The sequence below is a fragment of the Anopheles moucheti genome, chromosome X (assembly GCF_943734755.1).
Source record: "Anopheles moucheti chromosome X, idAnoMoucSN_F20_07, whole genome shotgun sequence".
Lineage (NCBI taxonomy): Eukaryota > Metazoa > Arthropoda > Insecta > Diptera > Culicidae > Anopheles > Anopheles moucheti.
In genome coordinates, this window is record NC_069142.1 from 15,719,577 (window position 1) to 15,732,673 (window position 13,097).

The 13,097-nt window shown below is 50.1% G+C and overlaps 1 protein-coding gene across 1 annotated transcript in view; it reads right to left on the bottom strand.

Moving 5' to 3' along the window:
• The window catches only part of LOC128306673 (uncharacterized), a 30,898-nt gene extending 18,538 nt beyond the window's left edge, over positions 1-12,360 (bottom strand). The window contains 4 exon segments of the mRNA XM_053044253.1: positions 4,082-4,251; positions 4,357-10,676; positions 10,815-11,074; positions 12,334-12,360. Of these exon segments, the coding sequence (XP_052900213.1) occupies positions 4,082-4,251; positions 4,357-10,676; positions 10,815-11,026 (6,702 nt within the window). The 5' untranslated portion in view covers positions 11,027-11,074; positions 12,334-12,360.
• Between the last annotated feature and the right edge of the window lie 737 nt (positions 12,361-13,097).

The following is a 13,097-nucleotide window of genomic DNA, read 5'->3' on the forward strand; positions in this document are numbered from 1 at the left end:
ACATACGGAATCTGAAGTATTCGAATTCGAACTCTTGGTTTGGATCCCGATGTCAGAAATTGAGATCTAAACGATCGTACATTAAAGATTTGATTCAATCCGATGAATCTTAGAATCCAATACGGGCCCTATTGCTCAACACTAGATCCCGGGTTCCCGTCATGACAGATCCGTAATCTGAAGGATCCAATTCTGTACTCTTGTGTCGGAATCCGTATTCGAAAGGATCCAAATTCGGACTCTTGTTTAAGATCCCAGAATCCGATCTGAATCCTATTGCCCAACACTACACGGTACGCAGTTACGGCACCACATGTACCGCACAACACAGATGGAGATACACTGACCTGCTGAGACACGGGATGGCACGGATACTTTACTTTACTTTAAAAACAAGCTGGCAAAACAGACAAACCAGGGAAGACAGATGACGCTATGCACTCTCAGAATTGTGACACAACAGACACAAACAAACACACACACGGACCGACATGATCATCGGCAAACGGGTTGATTAGGTGAATGGTTCGAAGTATATCGAACATGCGAATGCGACAAGGGCCGTGAACACCTGCACCAGTTACTTGTTGGTACCTCTCGCACCAGATCGGACTCGGAACCTTGTCACACTGGTGTGTTATATTTATTAAAGCTCCTGGCAGGTTAATTTTGCGCACGAGCGGTTGATTGTAGATTGTAGCTTCATATAACTTTTTGTTCCAAAAATTTCTGATATGCGTACACTTTGGTCTAAGAGCAGGATTTGGGGGGAGTGTGCAAGTAAGGTAAATATAACCGAACAACGTTAGGACCATCTATTACTTTTGGTTGTTGATTGGAGAGTGTACTAAATCAATAGCTATAAACCTCGCGCTATAAATCACAACAGACTTCCGAAGCCGTACTAACCTACTGCGCCGGTGAGCTTTGCGGTTGTTGTCAAAAATACGTCAGAAGAGGCACCCGAAATGAGACGCCGACTGCAGTATAACATCACTCCTCTGTAGCAGATTACTGTGTTAAAGCTGCACCAAGTTAACACATTCCGTTGCTACGCTCCATTAACTTAGCTCTGCTTCTTCAGTATCACTTGTAGTTGTTTTGTTTCAAGGAACTGTACGGCAAAACTGCTGCGATAATTCTGCTGTACACTTTTCCCCGGTTTTGCTCACTTCCCGACTTGTATACACCACCCTCGGCTATGTATCCGTTACGACCCGGTGCTCTGCCCGGTGCTTGCTCGGATACGCGAAACCACGGTAACAGGTGTGTTACACGACGATCGGCGATAAATGACGGAACGTTGCTGAACTACGACTGTTTCGGAAAATCGTTATGACGGTCTGTCTGTGCAACTCGGACGTACCGACCTATAGTGCGCTACTGCGCCGGCTCCGCCACGCTCAAACGCGTCCGGTGGTCTTTCGGTGCGCTTGCGCACGGTGGCCATCAACTCGTTTGCCCACCAGCACCTGTTCGCTTCCCGTTTGCTTTTGCGTTCCACATTGCTCATCCCGAGCAAGATTTTCTCCCGCCTGCCCAAACCTACGCGTTCATCCAACCGTAGGTGATGCGTTCCCGGATACCATGAAGCTGATTGTGGGTGGGTGGGTGTCAGACGCGGAAATAGGGTTTCATCGGCACTATGTTATTTGGCTAACGATCTTACCGCAAATTTATATTATATGATGGCATAGCAAAACTGCAAATGTTTCATATCATCCGTGGTGAGCGCTTGAAACGATTCTTTACTGCTAGAAGCGTCACAGCGCACCGGACATTGGGGATAAAGGAAGCTGACCTGGAATTCTTTTGGCTGTGGCTGACCTGAGCTTTGAATATTGAAATTCTCCAAGGTATTGGACAACTGATACTGATACCGGTAACTGACAATCTATCAGAAGGTACACGTAAAATAATATCTCAATATCCAAACGATCTCATCAAACTATTTCCGTAAACAGTACAGAAGACCAGCAATCTGCAATGACGCTTCGACCTTCTATCGAAAACCCTTCCCATTTTACTCTGTTTCTGCTTGCACCAAATGACGACTCGATAGTTGAACGGCTGGACAGCACGCTTACCTCGCCGGTGCGGGCGCGCAAACGCGAAAATTCTCGTGAGGTTTAAAATACCATATATGGCGGGCAACTACATTGCCTCGCAGCAACAGCACGTGGGTGACGGTCGCTGTGACGGTGGCGGTGCAGAACCAGATCGCTTCTGTTTGGTTCACGCGTGGTTGTCGCCATGGGCCGAGCCTATCCGAAATATGTTCCGACACTCGCAGCAGCTTTGTGTGAAGGCAATAGCGAGACTCCTACATTTAGAGTTTTGGAGTTTGAGCTAGGGCGATAACTTTGGTACGCCTGTGCACCAAATGCATTAAAATCGTTGCAGTACGAAAGACTTGGTTTTGCGTATTGGATTGTTTGATTTGACATCTGCTGGGTTTCTACGCTGCTGCACTGACCAACGTTTGTAGGAGAGTATTAAAATAAACATCCATCAAACTCGACAGCACGGCAGAACACAACTCCCCCAATCGTTTCGCAGAAGCGTACGTAATTCGGTTTAATGGTGATGCTATATTTGAAAACATCGATTTCCCAGTACAACTCGCACAACAAAATATCCCACAACTTCCGGGTCTTCCGGTCAATCAGTGGCCACGCATCAGACGAGTGTGAGCATATTGTTCTACGCCGGAAAACCGGTCATCAACACACGTCCACGTGGGGTCGCTTCCCAAGATGTTGGTTCGCTGCGCAATGACATCCATCCAGGCGTACGCCAACGTCCAACAAGCTTCTTCCCATCCGCTCGACCGCGCGTCTACGGTAACAAATAACTGTACCTTTGTTCTTGACCTGTCCATGACACATACGCTTCTGATGTAAATGTGCCCGAGGCACACAATTCAAGCGGAACAGGGACGCGTGAAAATAGATCAGATCGGACAATGCATGTGGCATCCCCGCGTTTTAACCGATCTGTCATCAAGGGAAGCTGTGGTAAACAACAACACCAATCTGCTTCTGGACATGAGAAAAAGATTCGCTTCCCAATCTAATTAAGAAAAAATGAATTTACCAATTTTGAAGAATTCCAAGTTCAGCGAAAAGCGCGAAGGCACTTAGACCATACGCATGATAATTAAGACAAAAAAGTCTTTCCTTTTTTTCGTGAAAAAAAGAAACTAAGAATATTGCGCTTGTTCTAACCGTTCGTGAGGCGCATACATAAAAAACGGTCTCCCTGTTGACTGTTGCCGTAGATTAAGCGGTCTAGTGATCGATGGTTGGCAGCTGTCACTAAATGTAGAAGTGTGAAAATTTGCGTACCTAGCGGGGATACACTAGCTGCTGATGGATAGCTCAAGTATGAACTCTAATTGGAAAAAGTAAATAACGCGTACAGTGCAATTGTGTTCATGGATCGCGGCGTGCTACAATATCTATAATGAAAATAATTGTGTAGAATAGCATTTCCCCAGTACGCATCGCACATTAGGAACAAGCTCTAAGCTAAGTGTTTCAGCCTGCACAAACGTTGTATGTTGACCACCATCCGCTTTCTTCATTGAGTGTACATCAAGAAGTGGTTGCTAAAAATAGAATCAGTGTTTCGATTTTCTAGACAACTCAAAACGGTACCGTTGAAGGGTCAAGCAGGCCGATAGGTTCGTGCTGGTTGCATCCGATGTTTTTGAAGGAAACGTGTACGAAACATCAGATTCACTGATGCAGTTTAATTACTGTGTGGTGTGTATTCTATGGCTGTGAACGTGGGAATAACTACCAAAAACCGGAAGATATCACTTGCGCTTAAAAATAGCTCCACTTTTCCAATCTAACGCGTAGAAGCGCAATGCATTGACATGGTACGATCAGTAGTTTTAGTATTCGGCACACACGTATTAAACCTAATCTTAAGGGTCATGGTCATCTCCGTGTTATTTCAACGAGAAGTAATCACACGCACGGATGGCGTTTTTCACGCTATTTATGGCAGCGGCAAGTACTTACGTGAGGTGTTTAGGACCCGCATCAGTTCGCTGACGTAGGACCAAACTCACCTTTTTAGTGGCGATGGCTCTGGCGGTGGGCAGTGAAGCTGTTTCGGACAGCATACTGCCGGTCGAGGAGACCATCGACTCCACGCCACTCATCAAAACAGATGCCCCAAGAAATTTGTTCAACAGCGCTCTCGCCTCCTGATCTTCAGCGGTATCACCCTGCTCCGTAACTGTTTAGGCAAAGCGCCAGGAAGAAAGCAAACAACAATAAAAAGCACAAAACGCGATCAGTTAACGGATGACCGGTTCACCTGCGGCGACACCACACAACTCACCGTTGTCCGCGTTGCTCATTCGCTGCAATACATCGCGCACATCGACAACCTTGGAGGTGTCGTTCAAAAATGAGCGTACCTGACGCGTAGTGACGCCCGTCTCCATCTGCTCTTGCTCAAACTCGTCCACCGAACCGGACTGCATGGAACAACCGTCCGTGGCCGGTGTCGACGCACGGCTGGACTGGCTTTGCGCGGATGAGCGCAGAATTAGACCGGCCTTTGGGTACGTCCGTGTCGACTCCTGCGTCAGCGATCCCGATGACTCGCGGTGTATGAAACGCTCGGTCAACTCTTTCACCGAGCCCTTGCGTACGACCTTGGCGTCTCGTCGGGCTGCCATCTCCACGCCATCCATCACCTCGAGCTCCTCGGTGTGTGTACCAGCAGCATCGATTGTCTCCGTCTTTCGGATTGCCATCATTTTTCCGGTGGACTTCTTGTTGGATGGGAAGCCCTCATCGCCTAGTGTTGCCTCATGTCCGGTCAAACTTCGGTCATTATTCTTCACGAACTCGGAAAATGTGCCCGGTTCGTTCGTGTAATGTGTCGTACTGCGCTTGCCTACAGTCGGACCACCATTTTCTGCGTATAGCGTCTCGGTGACGATCGTTCCGCTGATCTTGGCATCTTCCGTAGTGGCCGGTACCGGGGCGGCCTTCTTCTTCAAGGCTCGTATCCCGAACAACGGTAAGCCATTCTCGTCTGTCGGACCAACGCCATAGCTAGAGGTGATGCAGTCAGTCGTTGTTTTCGGATCGGTTGACGATTTCACCTGCTGGTAGCTGGACGTCGAACTAACTACCTTTCTACCAGCGGAACTACCAGTAGAGGTGGACGAGCTCGTTATACTGCTGCTCTTAAAGGTGCGCGTGTTTTCGGACGCTTTCTTTAATATATTACTTGTAGCCCAGATGGGTTGGTCGTCTTTAGTCGTTGAGTGACGATCTACTGCGCCGGTCTTTGAAGCGAACCGGTCCGTAACCACCGTCGTCGTTTTCGTTGTAGGCGAAACATTCGTTGCAGCATTGCGGACGCTTTCTTGTTCCTGCTGCCGCTGTTTGCTGTTCCGCTCGATCATCTTGTTCGTATCAAAGCCCTCCTCCTGGCTCTTGATGCCATCATCGGTGGCGTCCGTCGGTACCGTGGATGATTGTTTACGTCCCGGCAACGTGGAAGAACGCGTCGGACTGCTGTCCTTTCGCTTACTGACACTAACTTCGCGCGCATTGGTCACACTAGAGCTATGCGTGGAGGTGATCGTTTTCGAGGACGCAACACTAGCCTGTTTACCTGGCTGGGCAACTGCGGAGGTCTGTTGTTCCTTCTGCTTCTTGACCACACGAATTTGTGCCCGAATGCGACGCCGCTGTTCGTAACCGGATACCGACTCTAGCATACGTTCGAGCAGTTCCAAATCGAAGATCTCTTCAATAACCGGTGAGGCTACAGTGGACATAGCCGGCTGTGCATCTCCGGCACTTGTTTTGCGCTTGGAGCTGACCGCTGCTGCTACTCGGTTGCTTGTGTCCAAGCGCTTCAGCTCGACTCCAAACTTGGTACTGCTGGTCGTACTACGTGCAGTTGTTACTTCGCTGTGTGCTGTGGGCACTCCGTGGTCCAGCGATTCTCGTCGCTGGTTCGCGTTAATGTGCTCCAGCGAGGCAACGGTGTGGTTCATGTAGGATGGTTTCGATTGATCCACCATGTGCACTGGTCGACCCGCAGGTTCTACCTGTTGTTTCAGCGATTGCCTTCTGGATGAGGTTGAGGTTGATATTTCCGTACCTTCCTGTGAAGTTTGCGTGAAGTATTCTACCTGAATTTTGGACGAGGAAATACGTTTTTCAAACATATCCTTCTTCGCCGACACTGTATCGCGAACGTAGGTCGGAGGTCGCACCGCACCGCCACTGTCCCGCCGACCATGGGTAGGAACCGGTTTCGTTGCATCCGGTTCCGCCGCCCGCTCCACTTTCGTGATGGAATCCTTCCGCTGTGACAGCCCATCCACAACCCTCGCTTCTTCACGAACCGTCGTTTGCGTTGTTTTGCGCTCCGTCACTCCAATATCGGCGAGCTTCAAATCGGCCGTTTTCTGCTCCGTCTGCTGCTGTTTGTTTCGCCGTTCTTCCCAAATCGACGGTCTGTTCAGGATGTCGCGCTGACGAACATCCTGTACCGTTTGGCCTTTTTCGAAGATTTCCTTAGCCTTCTTCACGGCTTCGGTGCTGCGCAGCGTGATCGGACTGGTGCACGGTGCCGATGGGGCCGAAGACTGCTTCTCATACTGTTTACTCATCGTGGTCGTACGATAACGGTTGGCAATGCTGGATCCGCTAGATTGCACCAAATCTTCTGCCGCCGCGTCTTCCACGATGTGACGGGCAGTGGAACGCATGGCGTTTTTAACCAGCTCCGGTGACTTCTGGGGCACAAACTTACTGCTTACCGATTCCGACACGCTGTCGGTGCGTTGTTTTATCTCACCATGCTCATTCACCTCCTCCTCCTCATCATCCTCCTCCTCATTAGACACCTGCTGCTCAACGCGATCTTTGCTGAAGGATGGTTGCGAATGCCCTCCGGTACGACCTACCGTACTGCTGGTCGAGTCCTGATCTCGGCTTTCCACCGTACGTTGCATTCGGCTAGCGAATCGGTTCACCTTCTCATTAACGCTCAGCAAACATTCGTCTCCTTCCGCTACCTTCACCGGTACATCTTCGTTCACCGGCACAAACGGTCCGGATGTGCGTATCTTCTTCACTTCCTCCGCGGTCGAGATAAACTTGGTCACCTTATCCGACACGCTCAGCAGACATTCATCCGACTTCAGATGCTCATCGATATCATCGTACTCGGGACGCGTCGAGAATCTAGCGGACTGTGGACGGGTATCAGCAGTTTCGCTGGTAGATGATTCATGCAGCCGGCGCGCTTCCTGAGCAAACTTGTTCACCTTTTCTGTTACGCTCAGCAGCGACTCATCGTCCTCGGTCACCCGGTCCAGGTTGGTAATGCGTGTAGCCTGTTGCGAAGTGGTCTCATCCACTTCGGTGATTTCGCAGCCCACGTACTCGTTAGTTGCCTCCTCGAAGATGGGAATGTTGCTGACCCGCTGGGTACGGTTTTGACGACCACCGGATGATTCATCGTCCGGCTCCTGTACTGCGTCCGGATAGCGCGGTTTGCCAGTATCTTCCGTGTCTGGCGACACCGGTATCGGTATCAACTTGTTCGGTGTCGGTTCGCGGGATGATTTTGCTAGCTGTATGTCTATTACCACGTTGTCCAGATGGTCAGAACCGAGCGTACTCGAGCAGGTGGTGTTGAGCGCCCCAACACCGCTGACCGCCTTCGTGGAAAGGTTAATCGTTTTCGTAGCAACATGTTTCACCGGTCGTTCGACCTTTCGCCCATTGGAGGAGGTGGATTTGGCAGTCGCCATGTGGGTGTTGGACGACGTCTGACGACTGGTAGACGCGTTCGTCGCCCGGAGATGGTTGTCGCTCGACGAGCGTGTGTAGTTTTTGGCCGTCCGGGCAACGCCCGTCGTTCGGTATACCGGGGCCGAGTCTTTGCGATCCGTATGCCGGCAGCACGATGTACCTGTAACGCTCATCTCAATCACACTCTCGACCGTTTCCTCCACCTCACTGTTATCGGAGATGCCGGTATCCTTGCTCGATTCGGGATCTGTTTCCGGCTCTACTGGTCGCTTCATCTGCTCGCTGATACGTTTGACACTGCTTTTAACAGTGCTGACCTCCTCGGTTGTACCGTGCCCGGGCTTTGCCTTTGTCTCGGACGGTTTGCGCATTGATTCGATCTTGATTTTTGCCACGGTGATGTGGTTCTGCTTCACTGGCATTGTTTTGTCCGTGCCCGCTGTCGGGCGCCGCTTGTCAGGGCTGGTCGCCGATAAACGGGTCTTGCTCTGTGTAGCCATCTCCGCTGCGCGACGTTTTACATCAAAGTCAGACGAGCTTTTGTTGGTAATCACACGGCTGTTGGAGGTTCCGGCCGGGCGCCGTTCGAACTTGGAGTCCGACGATTGCTTGGTTAGTATCTTTTCGTGGGTACGCGCCGTTGTTGTCCTAGTGCGCACACTCTCCGACACCTCCATCACGGGCAGGATGGTAATTTCTGCCACTGATATATTACGACCCTCCTTCTTCTGCTCCACCAGTATAGTGGCTTTGCTTTTGGTCGTTGTTTCTGAGGTTAGTTTTACCGGCGATTCAACTCGTTCCGGTTTTCGCGATGGTGAAGTATCTTTTGACGGTGACGTGCGCTGCGGAGACGCTTCCGTTTGCGACGACGGTTTGCGCGTGGGCAAAACGTCCCCAGAATTCGGCCGGTGTCTTGTGGGTGATGCATCCTGCGTTTGAGGTTTTCGTGTAGGAGAAGCATCCTTCGCCTGTGATTTGCGCGCAGGAGAAGCATCCTTGGTCGGAGATTTTCGTACGAACGCATCATCCACCGGCGTCGATTGCTTTCGCGTTGGCGAAGGTGTTTTACCACTCCGCGGATAGTCTTTCACTGGTGCACCCTTGGACGCGGAAGTGTCTTCTGCCAAACCCTTCCGCGTGGGTGAGCTTTCTTTCGGCGTGGAAGAAAGTTTACGTGTCGGAGAAGTGTGATGAGCGGAGTGCTTGCGTGTTGGTGAGGTATCCTTAGCCGCCGTCGATGACTTGCGACTGCTGCTGACGCTGACTTCCTTCTCATTGACGCTATCCTGCTCATCCGCCGTTTGACGTGCATGCGAATTCGTGGTTGTACTCTCCATCGATTTGATTTCCTGTTCGATTTTTTTGCGCTGTTCGCGCAGCTCGGAACGTGACTGCTGCACCGTAACCGTGTTATCGTACGTGCTGAAGATGCTCTTCGATTCACCCTTAGTATCATCATCCACCGGTCGGTTCGGCATACCGAGTATCTTGCGGCATCTTTCCTCGTATGTTTCACTGCGCACCAGCGGTGGTTTCGTGCTGCCACGCGCTTTAACACCATCCACTTCCGTGCAGCTCGACCGATCTGATTCCGTAACGCGTGTCTGACAGTCGGTGGTTGTTTCGTACTCCCGCACGGTGATGCTCGCAGACGAATGCTTGGCCGGGGAAGTGCTGCGCGCACCAGCGGGCAGCGAGGTTTCCGAAACCTTGCGGGGGCTGGGCGAACGTTGTGTGGGCCCGGTATGCTGCTCCTGAAATCCGGACACCTTGCGCTCCGATGTGAACGTGGAGCGCATATAGTCGGGTTTGGTGTCCGGTTGGGCTTTCTCCGGGCTGGTGCTCGAACGGCCGAGCAGGGTTACGTTCGAACGCACCGAGCGTATGCTTCCGGTCGGTGAAACGGAACGCAACGAGCGTGCGAAGGAATCGTGAGCTGCATCGACCTCCACCATAATTCGCTGCGAGCTGGTCTTTGCCGTTGACGTTGATGACTGGTTTGCCTTCTCCTGCCGAATGAATTCGCTCGCAGCGTTCGCGGTATCGGTCGGGCCGCCCGATCGTCCCACGGTTTCCGTTTGCAGCGTAGTGGACGAGTGATTTCGCTGCTCCAGGTGCTCGCCCGTAGACGACGGCTCGTGAGCGATTTTTTCGTACGCTCTTGTCGTCACCGTCGTCCCATCGTCCAACCGCTTCGTTTCAGTAATCATTTTCGTCGACGCGTTCACCATCGTTTCCTCGCGCTCGATAATCTTGCCGGTGCCCTGTGCCAGGCGGAACGCTTCACGCACTCGCTCCGGATCCTTGGACAGCTCCTTCGGTCCAGCTTGTGCCTCTTGTTGGTTCAGCTCACTGTTCTTGGTAGTGGCGCTGTTGCGTAGCACGCTAGATGTGGATGAACTCGTCACGGTACGCTGCTGCGAGGAACTGAAGTGATCATCGCCAAACTCCAGCATGGATGCGGTGGCTTGGTCAGTAGCATCAGTGAACTGTTGTTTCGGTCGCTCGCCGTCACCGTTCTGCTGCTGATAGACGACGCGCGTTGAGCTCACGGAAGTTGTTGTCGAATGGGTTGATCCGGTTACGTTGCGCCCATGCTCATCCTCAGTAATGCTATCCTCCACCAGAACGGTGGTGGACCGGTCACCCTTGCTGTGTACGAAGTTGGAATCATCACCATCGTAATGCTCGCTGTGTGATTCCAGGTTCTTGCCAGCGAACGCAGTGCGACCACCGTCAATCTCCTTTACTCCTTCGGTTGTGGCGGACGTGCGCACCGTATGCGTCTTGCCATCTTCGCTTACTTCTTCGGATGTTCTAATCTGCCATCCGCTGTTATCCGACGGTATTGCCATGTTGCCGAATCTGTAATCAGACAGCGATCGTTTTAATATGTTGAAGGTTGAAGTTCATAACTCTGATGTGAACCGATTTCAACACCCAAAAACAATATTGTCCGAACACCTCCAGACATCTTGCACAGAGTCAGTTAAGAATGCACACATTGCTCACCTGGTTGGGCTTTCCGAGTCACGGATTTCCTTCGTTTTGAAACTCTCGAAGCTCTGGTCGACGAGAGAATCTCCATGGCTGCCCGAGACGGTACTCTTCTTCAGTCCGAATGTTGCACTCGCATTATCCATCAGGAAGTATGGTGGACTGCTGTCGTTGCTGGCGTAGAAATCTTTCAGCCGTTGCTCGCGCAACTTGTACATATACGCCCGGATTTCTTTCTTGCGCGAAAAGTCCTCCGCCTGTTGCCACTGGAGTCACAAAGAAATAAAAAGGAATAGGAAAACCCAAGTTACTGATGAGTTGTTCTGGCCGGGCCGGTGGCATGACGGTAGCGGCGCCGATCGTCACTCGAACGGACCGGACCAAAATCCCATCCGAACCAATCCCCCGTACGCAGGACTGGCATTCCAGCTACGGGTAAATAAAGTCACAGCAAGCCACAAATGGCAGGCCCTAGACCTCTTGAGGTTGTTGTGCCGTTAAAGAAGAGAATGAGTTGTTAAACCAATGCGAAGGTAATAACCCATAAATGAATCAAAGTATTACTCTGTTTATTAGTGTAAAGAATTTAATATACATTTTATTTTCACTCACTATGTCATGCAATTGTATCATAAACAGACTTTTATGCGACGAAATAGAGACAGATGGGTGTGGTTCAGTCAGCTATGGGGAGAGTCAAGAATTTATCGCTCGTTACCGCCGGCAGTCCAAATAAGTACAAAACCCCCTACTGTTGCATTTCGTTCAATGCCAACCCACAAGTGATGACAATTTCGAGTTGCAACTCCATTAGCGCTCGTGCTCGTAGCGCACGAACGCCAAGACTGTGTGGAAATTGTGTGGTACCATCATTACGCCCATACGCGCAGTAGACGGATTTGCTCCAAAAGGCTCCCAAATCGACAACGAGACCGAAAAGGATATTCCGCTCATCGAAATCAACGTCGCGATGAGCCCGGTACCGCATATCACCCCGTGCTAAAGGGGTTTCTCTTAACACCAAATTGGGGCCCGGAATTTATTACCTCATTTGCTGCATTTCCAGAGCATCGTCACAGCAGGATGTCGCTGCTGGGGGCAACGGTGGATGGTGGACAGCAAGGCAAAGGTTTTCGAACGCCTTATAGGGTGTGTCGTTTTGCTTTCGAAATAGAAGCTTGCCCACAGCAGTGGGGTGTTGGTTAGAGAATCGGTACGGTAATTTGTACCATAGTTGATTGAAATCATTACGCTCAATTCTATTAATTACAAGCAACTGCCGGTTGTTTTTCAGTAGGCATCTTTCCGTGCTGGTGACCGTTTGAAATTGTTCCAGTGGGTTCACGATTTACTGTGGTGATTTGTAATTATTCTTACCACGAAATTTGAAACCTACTGCCACGTAACTACTAGCGTAATGATTTTATTAGCCATGCCTATTCGAATTAACAGCTGATCAAAATAGATCACGAACCGAGCATTAAAATAGACATTGGAAATTGTCGCACAAAAAAACTCGTGTTACCCAAAATTACCAGGCAAAACAACTCGCTGTACTTCCGTTCAACACTGGTAAATGCTTGAAACGTGATCACCAACTGAACAATGATATCATCCACAGTCTACGAAACCCGGTCACAACAACCTTTTTGCTTAAAATCAGGTTGGGTTTTTTTCGTAGGTGTAGCGCGTTTACAACAAACAGCGAACAGCAGAAAAAAAAGAAACATATACTACACCGATCCACACGGTCAATTCATTCGCCTTCGCCAGCACCAAAAATGGTACACTCCGAAAATGGGGGTCCTGAGACTTCACATTACCCTTATATGGCACACACTATAAATTATACAGAGAATAACTTTAAAATACCAAATGGCACCGGTTGGTGCTGGTCGGTTATATCCCGATTCGGTTGCTTCATTCACCATCGGTGTTGGACAGTGGAACAGTGACAATTATATTGTTCAAAAATAGTCTAAAGTAACCAATAACCACAATATTAACCATTGTTAGTTGGGTGCAGAAGAGCAATAGGACAGGTCGTTCAAAATGAATAAAAAAAACTGACTACAGGACGATGAGTCATGAGTCTAAACCACTAGGACCATCTGTTACAAATGGATCCAGATCCTGGCATACCCTGATGACATAGGCATTGGAAGTCATTGATGTATGTGTAGCATAAGTAACAGATGCAGAGATCGGAGGATCTAGCAGGTGTTAGAAAGTCGAGCTGGAGATTAACGAAGCAAAAACTAAAATTATGGTAGCACGTCTAGGAGTCCT